The sequence below is a fragment of the Leucoraja erinacea genome, chromosome 21, assembly GCF_028641065.1.
Source record: "Leucoraja erinacea ecotype New England chromosome 21, Leri_hhj_1, whole genome shotgun sequence".
NCBI lineage: Eukaryota > Metazoa > Chordata > Chondrichthyes > Rajiformes > Rajidae > Leucoraja > Leucoraja erinaceus.
The window spans coordinates 33,637,378-33,650,329 of NC_073397.1; the positions used below are offsets into that span (position 1 = coordinate 33,637,378).

The 12,952-nt window shown below is 42.0% G+C and overlaps 1 protein-coding gene across 1 annotated transcript; it reads right to left on the reverse strand.

Annotated features, from left to right (window-relative positions):
* Nucleotides 1-204: 204 nt before the first annotated feature.
* Nucleotides 205-12,076, reverse strand: LOC129707505 (pre-mRNA-processing factor 6-like). Its single transcript, XM_055652604.1, has 5 exons — nt 11,920-12,076; nt 11,596-11,687; nt 4,034-4,148; nt 2,260-2,386; nt 205-826 (listed from the first exon to the last, which is right to left on the reverse strand). The coding sequence occupies exons 2-5, from the start codon at nt 11,627-11,629 to the stop codon at nt 674-676; spliced, it is 429 nt and encodes a 142-aa protein (XP_055508579.1). The 5' UTR covers nt 11,630-11,687; nt 11,920-12,076; the 3' UTR covers nt 205-673.
* Nucleotides 12,077-12,952: the final 876 nt, after the last annotated feature.

A 12,952-nucleotide genomic window follows, 5' to 3' on the forward strand; every position in this document is an offset into this window, starting at 1 on the left:
CCTTCGCTCCATAGATGCTGCCTCACCCGCTGAGTTTCTCCAGCATTTTTGTCCACCGTCAGTATTGCATGATCATTCGTTAAAAGGACCACGAGCTGTATCGCAAGCTGCGTGATCGCACAAAAAAACCAGCAAGACTGCACATCCAACACCTTGTGTGAAAAACTTCTGTAAATGTAGATAGTTGACGTATATTCACTGGAATTAATTTCACTTTAAATCTTTATTAAAAAGTAAACATGCTTACATGTCCTTTGACAGATAATAAAGGAAATTTAAACAACTTGCTCAGACAAAACATTGAAATATTTCACACTTTTGCTCGTATCATTTATGTTTTCTACAGCAATAGGATCAATTCTTAAAATGATATTTAACTTCACAGTCTATCCCTTTAACGTTTAACAGCTCCTACACTAAACGGCATCAAGTTAGCTTTTTAAAATAAAAGTCCCCACTGGTCAATACCACTCATTCATTTAAAAACAAAAGTATCGTACACAATGACAAAACTCTTACCCGGCAGAAAAAGGTGCAGGAAAGTTGGGATAAATATCATGTAATTAAATTACACAGGGGACAGGAAGACAGAGCACAGATTCTGATCTCTGCGCTAAAGTACTATCGACTATTCCAATAAAAAATATAAACACTAATATCTCGACACATTCATTCAAAATGTATTTTTTATTTGAGTGGCCACGAGCACAAGAATCTCCCCGATCTTTCTCTGCCAGTTCCTGATGTCTTTGGATACTTCACACCACAGCTCCCCGTGTCTCGGCTCTGCGTTTTCACACCGCCTTTTTACGTCCTCGTGCTGCTCCTGTGAAGAAATAGATCAGCAGTGACTAGCGGGCAGCCGCAAGGCTCGGTGCTGGGACCCCAGTTATTTACAATATATATCAAGGATTTGGACGTGGGGAATTGAATGTGACATCTCCAAGTTTGCGGATGACACAACGCTGGGTGGCAGTGTGAGCTGCAATGAGGAGGATGCTATGAGGCTGCAGGGTGACTTGGATAGGTTGGGTAAGTGGGCCGATGCAGTGTAATGTGGATAAACGTGAGGTTATCCACTTTGGTGGAAAGAACAGGGCGGCACATTATCATCTGAATGGTGTCAGATTAGAAAGAGGGGAGGTGCAACGAGACCTGGGTGTGCTTGTACATCAGTCATTGAAAGTAAGCATGCAGGTACAGCAGGCAGTGAAGAAAGCTAATGGCCTGTTGGCCTTCATTGCGAGAGGACTTGAGTTTAGGAGCAAGGAGGTCCTACTGCAGTTGTACAGGGCCCTGGTGAGACCACACCTGGAGTATTGTGTGCAACTTTGTGGTCTCCTAACTTGAGGAAGGACGTTATTGCTATTGAGGGAGTGCAGCATAGGTTCACCAGGTTAATCCCCGGGATAGCGGGACAGACATACGATGAAAGAATGGGTCGAGTGGGCTTGCATTCACTGGAATTTAGACGGGTAAGAGGAGATCGTACAGAAACATATAAAATTCTTAAAGGATTAGACGGGTTAGAAGCAGGAAAAATGTTCCCCATGTTGGGGGAGTTCAGAACCAGGGGTCACAGTTTAAGAATAAGGGGTAGGCCATTTAGGCCAGATGGGACACAGGGGAGGCGGTGGAAATAGCCGGCTTTCCAGGTGATGAGGGGCGAAAAGAAAGAAGGGAGACTTTCCCCCGACTAAACAAATCACAAAACCTAAGAATACATTAAAACAGCTACATGGATAGGACAGGTTTAGAGGGACATGGGTCAAACGCAGGTAGGTGAAACTATAGATGAGACATGTTGGCCAGTGTGGACAAGTTGCGCCTTAGGGCCTATTTCCATGCTAAGACTCTATGACTCAATAGACAATAGGTGCAGGAGTAGCCCATTCGGCCCTTCGAGCCAGCACCGCCATTCAATGTGATCATGGCTGATCATCCCCAATTAGTACCCCGTTCCTGCCTTCTCCCCACATCCCCTGACTCTGCTATCTTTAAGAGCCCTATCTAGCTCTCTCTTGAAAGTATCCAGAGAACCTGCCTCCACCGCCCTCTGTGCCAGAGAATTCCACAGACTCACCACTCTCTGTGATAAAAAGTGTTTCCTTGTCTCCGTTCTAAATGGCTTACTCCTTATTCTTAAACTGTGGCCCCTGGTTCTGGACTGCCCCAACATCGGGAACATGTTTCCTGCCTCTAATGCAAGCATGAACCATTGAACTGCCCAGTGGGTGCGTCGATAAGGGGTTAGTTTACCTCCGTGCCGTGCTGCAACTCAAATTTATAAAACAAAGCCCAAGCATCTCCCAGGTCAGGGTCGATTTTCACAGTCCTGTGGAACCATTCTCTGGCCTTGGTTATCTTACGCTCACTCCAAAACAATCTGAAACACAAACACAAAAAAAAATTGAAAAACAAAAAAAAGGCAGCCTTCGTAATCCTCTGCTCTCCAATTTTCTGAAATACCGAGCAGAGAAACGAATTGCTTTGGCAGTGAAGGGGGGGGGGGATAGACTGAGCAAATGCGGTGCATGAAAGAGAATGGGGAAGACAAATCAGACTCACAAATGTGAGTAAGTTTAAATAATAATTACTTTTTGTGTTTGTAAATAGTTTTGTGGAATCTTAAAGTCAAATCGGGGAGAGGCGGTTGGGGTAAAGGGAGGGGGGGAGGGAAGAAGGGGGGGGGAAGGAGGGAGGGAGGGAGGGGGGAGGGAGGGGGGGGGGGGGGGAAGGGGGGGGGGGGGGGGGGGGGGGGGGAAGGGAGGAGGGAGGGGGGGGAGGAAGAGGAGAGAAGGGGAAAGGGAGAGGGGAGGGAGGGAGGGAGGGAGGGAGGGGATAGATTTGTATCTCCTTACATTACAAGATACTAGTGATCAAAAGCACCCTTGAATGTGATGACAAAGAACTGCAGATACCGGTTTATACCAAAGATGGGCAGAATGTGTTGGAGTAGCTCAGTGATTCAGGCGGCATCTCTGGAGAACATGGACAGGTGACGATTCAGGTCAGGAACCCTTCATTAACCCTTGAAGTATCTGTCCATGTACAGATTGGCAGTTATTGTCCATGTATTGCAACCATTTAGAATACCCTTACCTTGATTTCAATTTTTAAATAATAAAGGTAAATTGTAGATTTTTAAATTGCATCATTATTCCATATGAACTGGACATGCATTTCAATTTTTAAAATATACCCTGCTAATTCTGAGCTACATTTACACTCCTGTTTAACGGTCGTTCAAGCTTAATCCAAATGTAGAGCTATTGTCTGACCATTTCCATCGACACTTCGTCAAGGCGATTCAGATTCCATATTTACACGGATACAGAACTCGGGACAAATGGCTCATTTTCCCACAATGCCAATTCGGACCATGTGATGATTCTTAGTTGAGAGACACAGGATTGAAACTTCAGCACGCCGAGGCCATACCGACCCATTCCCACTAGTTTGATGTTAACTAATTTTCTCATCCACTCCCTGCACATTAGAGGCAATTAACCTGCAAAACCCACACGTCTTTCGGATGTGGGAGGAAATCCATGTGGTCACAGGGAGAATGTGCAAACTCCACATAGAAAGCAGCCAAGGTCAGTGCGGTATCAGTGAGGCAGAAGAAGCACTCTGTGTCACTACGACACCTTATTCATACATCAACTCTCCCAGGCTCAGGCAAGGGGTACAGAATTGTGAAAATGCACCCCTCCAGATTCAGGGACAGTTTCTTCCCAGCTGTTATCAGGCACCTACCATCCTATCGACAACTGGAGTGGTCCTGAGTTACTATCTATCTCATTGGAGACCTCCGGACTATCTTTAATCGGACTTTATCTTCCACTAAACGTTATTCCCTTTATCATGTATCTGTACACTGCAGATGGCTCGATTGTAATCACGTGTAGTCTTTCTGCTGACTAACTAGCAGGCAACAAAAGATTTTTTCTCTGTACCTCAGCACATGTGACAATAAACTAAACCATCACATTTATCCCCGCCGGGCAAAAAGACAAACGTGTCAACGTACTTGGCCACCGCCAGGAGGACATGAGGATCATGCTCACATTTCTTCAGAGCATCGACACTTTTGGTCTTTCTTTGTGGTCTTGCTTCCAAGAAAACAGCTTCAGCCCAAAGTATACCTACAGGTGAAACATTGGGACACTCAATGGAACAATGCAATGTATGAAATAAGCAATTCTGGATCTTACAATATTGGTTACAACAATATTGGAACATTGCATTATATTTTTTACAGTGATATCCAACCACTTGTGCCTAAATTCAGGCAATTCAGCCAAAATAGACACCTCAGGATTATTGTGTGGGGTGTTACGTTCTCAGCGCATAATTCAAAATCGTGCAAATTAAAACATATACGTTTAAACAGGCTTAAATGTGAATCCGCTATTTAAAAAGTACAGCGCGTGAATTAGGTTTTGGTAATAATTTTAAAAGAGCGTTATTTCAATAGCGTACAAATCAAACATGCGTAAAACGCAAAATGCCTCTACTATAATAATGTTGCTAAAATGATCAATCACAAGGTCGGGAACACTTTGCAATTGCCAAACCGAGTGTAATTCAAAAGTTATAGAGCTGCATAAATCTTACGTGGTTTAACAGGGTGGGACATTTGGAGGTAGAATAATAGGTTAGATCCTAATAAGTTCTCCTTAGACGTACAGGTGTGTAGGTTAATTGGCTTGGTGTAAATGTTATAAATCGTCCCTAGTGTGTGTAGGATAGTGTTAGTGTACGGGGATTGCTGATTAGTGTGGACTCTGGGGGCGGAAGGGCCTGTTTCCGCGCTGTATCTTTTAACTAAACGAAACTAAACGTCAGAGCCCACAGTAAGGACATACCAACTATTCTGTTTCTATCTCTCATTATCTTATAAACTACTGTATCCCAGACCGAGAGCCACAAGCAACAATAGTGGTTCTATTCTAAGCAGCCTTGTTGAGGAGGTAGTGTTCAGACTCGGAGGTTCTAAGTCAGTATTGGAGCACATGACAGCATTGCTTTCTTTGCCACAACCCATGGATTGGTTTGACGAGTGGTACAGAGAAGATTAATGGCAGGAAGAATGCACAAATCTGTTTTAATGGAGAATAAACGTTATAACATGACACATTAATCAGTTTATTACAGTTTCATATTCTTCAGAGTTAACATTATTGGTTAATTATACTCCATTAGGTAGAACCATAATTGCTCGAACAAAGAAAACTGCAATAAGCTACGATGCAGTCAGAAAATCACTCAGGAAAAATCAATGGGACCCCCGTTTATAAAAATGACATGATTGGCATCAGGCCTACATCACGGCTCCCATGTTACAATCCAGCACAAATTAGATTGAACAATACTAGAACTGGGGGAGCAGGTTCATGCAATGTCATGGCCAAAAGTGTTATATGACAGCCAAAAGTGGCAATTGGTATATGAAAGAGTTCAAACACATATTGGGAGGGAGGAAATCATGCTGCCAGCACTACGATGCCATTTGCTGGTATTGAGTAATATATTCTATGTAATTGGGTGGATTTTATAATGAAAAGAACATGACAAGTAGAACTATGCTGTTCATTATGAAGCACAATCTCTGGATACATTTCCAATCGTGTCAAATGTGACAATAATGTCTGATTCATTGATATGAATGTGAAAGCCCAGGAGTTAGTCCAAACTGCCCCATTCCTGTGCTGTGCTATCTGGATACTTTGCCAAGCGATCTAACATTTATACTCATTGAATGGGATGAAGTTGCAATGTGTGCCTAAACTAACCCAACAAACATGCCAAAATAGACAATAGGTGCAGGAGTAGGCCATTCAGCCCTTCGAGCCAGCACCGCCATTCAATGTGATCATGGCTGATCATTCCCAATCAGTACCCCGTTCCTGCCTTCTCCCCATATCCCTTGATTCTGCTATCTTTAAGAGCCCTATCTAGCTCTCTCTTGAAAGTATCCCAGAGAACCGGCCTCCACCGCCCTCTGAGGCAGAGAATTCCACAGACTCACAACTCTCTGTTCTAAATGGCTTGCCCTTTATTCTTAAACTGTGGCCCCTGGTTCTGGACTCCCCCCCAACATCGGGAACATGTTTCCTGCCCCTAGCATGTCCAAACCTTTAATAATCTTATATGTTAGCAAGGGCTTGACAAAGCCTTGTATTCGGAGCATTAATGGCCTGTCCCACTTACGGGATTTTTTCTGCGACTTGCCAGCACCCGTCATACTCCCAGCAGGTCTCCGAAAATTTTCAACGTGTTGAAAATCCAGCGCCGACCAGAAAAAAGTACAACCCTGTATGGTCGTGAGTAGTCGCCCAAAGAGTCGCTGTAAAAATCGCGGAAGTGGGACAGCCCTTTACAGGTTAGGTGAATTTTGCTGACACAATAAAGCAATTCTTTCCAAACAATGTTTCTGGGACTAAAAAATTGACTTGTAGAGTCAGGAAGTCCAGTTCCTTTCTCAATTAATTATTTCTGCATTTTTTAAACCCATTCTTAAAATAGTTTGTTCTTCCTCCCCAAACTGTTTTACATTTATTTCTTTCACTACGTGTCAGATCTGACATTGAATTGACGACTGATTGACTAAGGTTAAGACTGCGCTCACATCAACAACTTTTCAGTACATGAAGAAACAACAAATTACTTTGTTGATATTCTGTTCACATTGGTCTCTGATCCCTTGTACAATTCTGTACACTTTGCTAATGGTCTGGCAATATTCTACCGGATTGTAATAAGAAAAGAATCTGACTGTGCATTTGCATATCTGACAATAACCACCGGAACATTGAATCCTCTGTCTCTCTCCAATTAGTTCCAGCACAAAACTTCATAAGCTTAATGTTTTTACTTTCAATACAAATTACATTTCTTGATTAGTACGGGTGTCAGAGGTGATGGGGAGAAGGCAGGAGATTGGAGAGATAGATCAGCCATGATTGAATGGCGGAGTAGACTTGATGGGCTGAATGGCCTAATTCTACTCCTATCCCTTACGAACTACTGACAAATTCTATCCATCGATGTTCGATTGGTAAATCACTTAATTTACTGTTGAATATTTACATTTAAACAACATTTTGTTAAATAGAAAGCCACTTCGGTTCCACGTAGCTACAGCACATTCATGTCTCGGTGAACAAAGAATGTTATTCACACTGAGTTACTTAGGTACAACCATTCAGCTGGACTCATTGCTCTGCTCTTTTGTACAGCCTTTCAATTGTTATTCCCTCCATAAATGTTAGTCAACTATTATCAGAGATAGACAGCAACCTTTTTCAATTTGATTTCTCAATTTTCAGAAGTTGGATGCCATTAGTACATAGCATGAATTAGTCTTATATTTAAATATATACATTTATATAAACTAATGCTATACCAATGTGTCGGGACTCAGCGACTCCACTTTCTGCCAGTCCCCTCATTTTCACCTTTTCATAATCCTACATCTTTTCAAAGAGATAAGCAAGCCAGGCTAAAGAATAAAATGGTTCTAACATTGGTATGGCAGCTGTTGGGCTCAGGTGACAGGCTAATTGAAAAATCCAAAATGCAAATTAAATCTCTAAATTAATTCTGCAATTAAACTGCAACTAAACTTTGACATAAACATCAATTTAAACAAACCTGAACGAATGCTCAGGTAACAGTCAAACAAAATTTGTGTTAACTGATACCGCTGCTTCCCAAGCATCAGCCTAAATAAATATTGGCCCACACATTAAAAACTCCAAATGGGTCATTTGCAGTGGGAATTTTTGAATGCGGGACCTTAATCGATCACTGTAAACACGTTGCTTCACTCATATTAAATTACACGCAGCAAAAGCAAACCAAATTTCTAAAGGAAATGAAAGAAAACCTCTCTCAAATGCAACCAAGTGTAACGAGCTATTTGACATAATGACAAGGTAAAGTGGACAAAATTGCCAAGCTAACTGGATATGCTCATATTATTTCGCTGCAAGGCCAAAATATAAACTGAATCAGTTCACGAAGATCAAATTTCATTATTTAAAAATATCAAGTCCATTTTGCCAAGTAAAATTTGAACCTTGGTGTTGCTGTGAATGCCTGTTTTTTTTTTTAATATGTGTCTATTTTCCTGGATGAGGAAATCTGATTTGCTTTTATTTTAGTTTAACCACTCATACACTCTTTAGACTTTATTTTACACTTTACAGATAAAGCCTAGAAACAGGCCCTTCGGCCCATCTAGTCTGCGGCAACCTATGATTCAATTCAATTCAACTTTAATGTCATCGCACAAATACAAGTATGAGTACAACGAAATGCAGTTTTGCGTCCCAGCACATAGATCACCCCATACACCAGCACTAACCTACACTTTATGGACAATTTCAAATTTTACAGAAGCCAATTAACCTACAAATCTAAACGTTTTTGGAGTGTGGGAGGGAACCGGAGCACCCGGAGAAAACCCACGTGGTCACAGGGAGAAGGTGCAAACTCCGTACAGACAGCACCCATAGTCAGGATCGAACCCGGGTCTCCTGCGCTGTGGGGTCGTAACTCCACCGCTGCTCCACCCAATACGATAACCCACATGAAGTTGCCATTTTAATACCAAGTTTATAAAGTATCATTGAATTGAAAAGAATAATCTTAGCATTAATGAAAACCATTATCTTTAAACCTGCATTTCCCTTGGTTATTGTCACATTTTGTTCCAAATTGTAGTCAGTTTTTCGAGTTTTTACTACTGCACTAGGGAGAAATCCATAAATCTAGAAAATAAAGTTTAAAACATGCTGTGCGTAATGTGGTCATGATCATTTTAGTTTAGTTTAGTTTAGAGACTCAGCACGGAAACATAGAAATTAGGTGCGGGAGTAGGCCATTCGGCCCTTCGAGCCTGCACCGCCATTCAATATGATCATGGCTGATCATTTGGTATCACCTTCTATGAAACAGGCTCTTCGGCCCAATAAATCCGCACCTATCAGTGATCTCAGCACATAGACACTATTCTACACACACTAGGGACAATTTACATTTATACCAAGCCAATTAACCTATACACCCGTACGCTTTTGGAATGTGGGAGGAAACAAAAGATCTTGGAGAAAACCCACGCGGTCACGGGGAGAATGTACAAACTCTGTACAGACAGCACCCACTCGGGATCGAACTCGGTTCGCTAGCGCTGTAAGGCAGCAACTCTACCGCTGCGCCATCGTGCTGTCCCTGGAGAAACTAAAATGTGTAACAATTTATACGCCTCCTGAAAGTACTTTTTGTAGCAAGAATGGGAAATGGCAATACAAACTAAAGACAACAGTTCTATAACTGGTGTAAGAACGAGGAGATCTGGGGATAAATACGCACGTCTCACCAAAGATGATGGTGCAGGTTGAGAAAATGGTTAGAAGAACAAGGAAGTCATGCTACAATTGGGAGTAGTTTGTTCAGTTCCGGGCATCACATTTTGGGAGAGTAAGAGGTTTTGAGAGAATGCAGAAACAATGAACTCAAAGAAGTGCAGAAGTAACTCAACAGACCAGGCTGTATCTCTGGATAAACAAGGAAAGATGACGTTTTGGGTTGGAACCCTTCTTCAGACTAGTTTAGTTTTAGTAAAGAATAGACTAAGTGGGATCCGTTGGGTCCCAGCCACACGGGAGGCCTGGTCCACCCAACGCAACCCATTCCCCAACGTAATATTCCACCACTCAACTGTTCCCCCAAAGCAATAATCCACCACTCAGGGAAGGGGGGGCTGCTCAACACACTCCGCACTTCAGCTTTTTATTCTCCTCGCCGCGTTATTGACAGCGGGTTCCGGAAGGGGTGTTTTTTTACGATTTTTAAACCTTGATAACTTTTGTACTATTTCACCGATCGGAACAAAACTTATTTGACTTGCAGCAGAGGAGAATGGCGAGTAAGGTGGCAAAAAATAGTAGCGCTATGGGGGATCATTTTTGTGCAAATTTAATTACAACGCAGAGAGGAAGTGGTCAAGATGAGAGTTTTTTTAGTAATAGTAAAGAATTATTGCAGGTCCACTTCTGGGAACAGCACACAGAGAGTCTCCTGGCTAGGGCGCCATCTTTTCTTATCATCAGTTTATGATCACGTGTACCAAGATACAGTGAAATGCTTGTTCTCTAGTCAAATCGGATTATACACAAGGACACTGGATCCTCACCTGGAACAGCATGTTCTGGTGCCATCTTGCCATGCAATTCCCTTGTTCATTAAAAAGATATAAAGCATGCCTGAAAAATCCACCAAATCACTTTCTATGCACGCTCACATTATTAACTCATGGTCTGTAAAAAGATCATTAAAGAAATTGAAACTTGTCCGTAAGAATTCTTCAACTTCTGGATTGCATTAGAGTTGGTAAACAAGGATTCCCTCAAAGTAATATCAGAGAAGGGGAGGTTCATACCAGGGATCACAAACTCTTTATGGGGAGCAGTTTTGGCGCTCATTTCCGTGGCAGCCCTAACCCTTTTTAAAAATACTGTTCTTTTGATGAACTTTGATCTCCCCGCCCCCCCCCCCCTCTCCCCCCCCCCCCCCCCCCCTCCCCTCTACCCCCCCCGAAATGTGGATTAACGCACAATACCAAGTAAATATTTTTTGGCTGGGTGGGAAGTGAGTGTTATTGCAAACACAGTTTTGCTGCCAGGTTTTATAGTGCAAATTCAAAGACTGCAACTTCTCACTTCAATTAACCTCTCACAAATTACCAGTTTCCAATGTCAACTGTTCCAGGGGGAAAAGGCAAAGGAAAATAGGTTCTGCCACTGATGCGATTGTAATTTTCTATTACAAATCTCAAATTGTGGTGGACAGAGGCAAATAAATAAATGATGGGGGAAAATTGTACAAGCTCTTCACCAATTCGGGCAACTTTTGTTGGTTACAATGTCCACTATTCTGACTGCAGGAGTCAGCAAACCCCACCGTGCAACTATTAATATAAACATATGGATAATTCTCCAAAATCTAAGTAAACAGAGAACATCAGGCTTCACAACAATGTCAATAATTTACATAAGCATGTTTAGTTCAGTTTAGTTTAGAGATACAGCGTGGAAACAGGTCCATCCGCCCACCAGGTCCATCGGCCCACTAAGTCCGCGTCGACCAGCGATCCCTGTACACAAGGGACAATTTCCAATTTCTATCAAAGCCAATTAACCTACAAACCCGTACGCCTCTGGAGTGTGGGAGGAAACTGGAGCACCCGGAGAAAACCCACGCAGTCACAGGGAGAACGTACAAACTCCATACAGACAGCAGCCGTCGTCAGGATCGAACCCAGATCTCTGGCGCTGTAAGGCAGCAGCTCTACCGCTGCACTATTGTGCTGTCCAGTTGTCATTGGGCTTTAGAATAAACATTAGTGACATGTGTGACATTATTTAAACATTGTGCATGCTCTCTTCTATTTATAGATATATTTGTTAAAACAATATGGAAGCCAACTAACATACCAAAATGATAATTAATTGTCATGTGTTTATTAAATGAAAGCACCAGATAATCTGTGTAAACATTATAATCCTGTACTTTTAAATAACTTACCAGAGTTTGAACATTCTTGAAGAGCCTTTGCCATTAATGTATTTGAAATATTCTTCAGGCCAGCCCTATATTCCAATCTTACAGATTCCAACCTGGTAAAATATAAACATTTAACAGGAAACTATTCAGTAAAAAACCCCCAGAAAAACAAAGGCGTAATTAAATGAAACGGTGTGAGCAAATAAAAAGCAATCTGTTTTAATTGAATATTTTAAACAGAAGCAACATAAGGCCCCATTGCACTATTTTACTAAATTGTGTTCTATCACGCAGGCATCTGCCACTGTCGTGTTGGTAATTAAAGTCTCATGTTGTTTTTCATACCATAACTCCGGATTCTGTGGGTTTTTCAGGCGTGCTTTCTCTAGTATGGCTCGGGCTCTTGTAAGGTTGCCAGCTTTCTCTTCAAGTCTGGACAGAAGCAACCATAGGGGGCTGGAATGGGGACATTTCTTTAACTGTGCACAAAACACATACAACACATTATTTCATGGACTTTTCCACATACAATACCATGCATAATGTTTGGGACAAAGACCCATCAGTTATTTATTTGCCTCTGTACTCCACAATTTGAGATTTGTAATAGAAAATTACAATCGCATCTGAAGAAGGGTCTTGATCCGAAAAGTTGCCTATTCCTTGGCTTCATAGTCGCTGCCTCACGCGCTGAGTTTCTCCAGATTAGTATCTACCTTCGATTTTTCCAGCTTAAACACACCTGAGCAATTACAAACACCGTGACGCCATGTCTCCCAAATATTATGGTGCCCTGAAATGGGGGGGGGGGGGACTATGTATAAACACAGCTATAATTTCTACATGGTGAAAACAAAATGTATAAAAATGGCCTTAATTAAAAATCTGACAATGTGCATTTTAACCACGTGTAATTTTTTTCTATTATAAATCTCAAATTGTGGCGTACAGAGATAAATAAATAAATGATGGTTCTTAATCCCAAACATTATGGAGGGGACTGTATGAATGCAAGCAACGTAACTTTAATAGTTTTTAGAGATACAGCATGGAATTTAGAGATACCCCATGGAAGCAGACCCTTCGGCCCATCCAGTCCATGCTGATCATTGATCACACGTTCAATGGTTCTTCCATACTCTTTTAAAATAACTTACCCGTGTACAAGTCACCATATTTTGGCGCCATTTACACAAAGAAAAATCGCAAAGTTCGGTCCACCTGCTGGATGCACTGGCACGGCCCCCAGGATACTACTGGGCCTCCATCACATTCAACTGGCTCAGCCCACCTCTGTTATCTCACGTTTGCATCCACTCTCGATGCACCAAGGACAAGTTACGGCGACCAATTGACCCACAAACCCACAAGGCTTTGC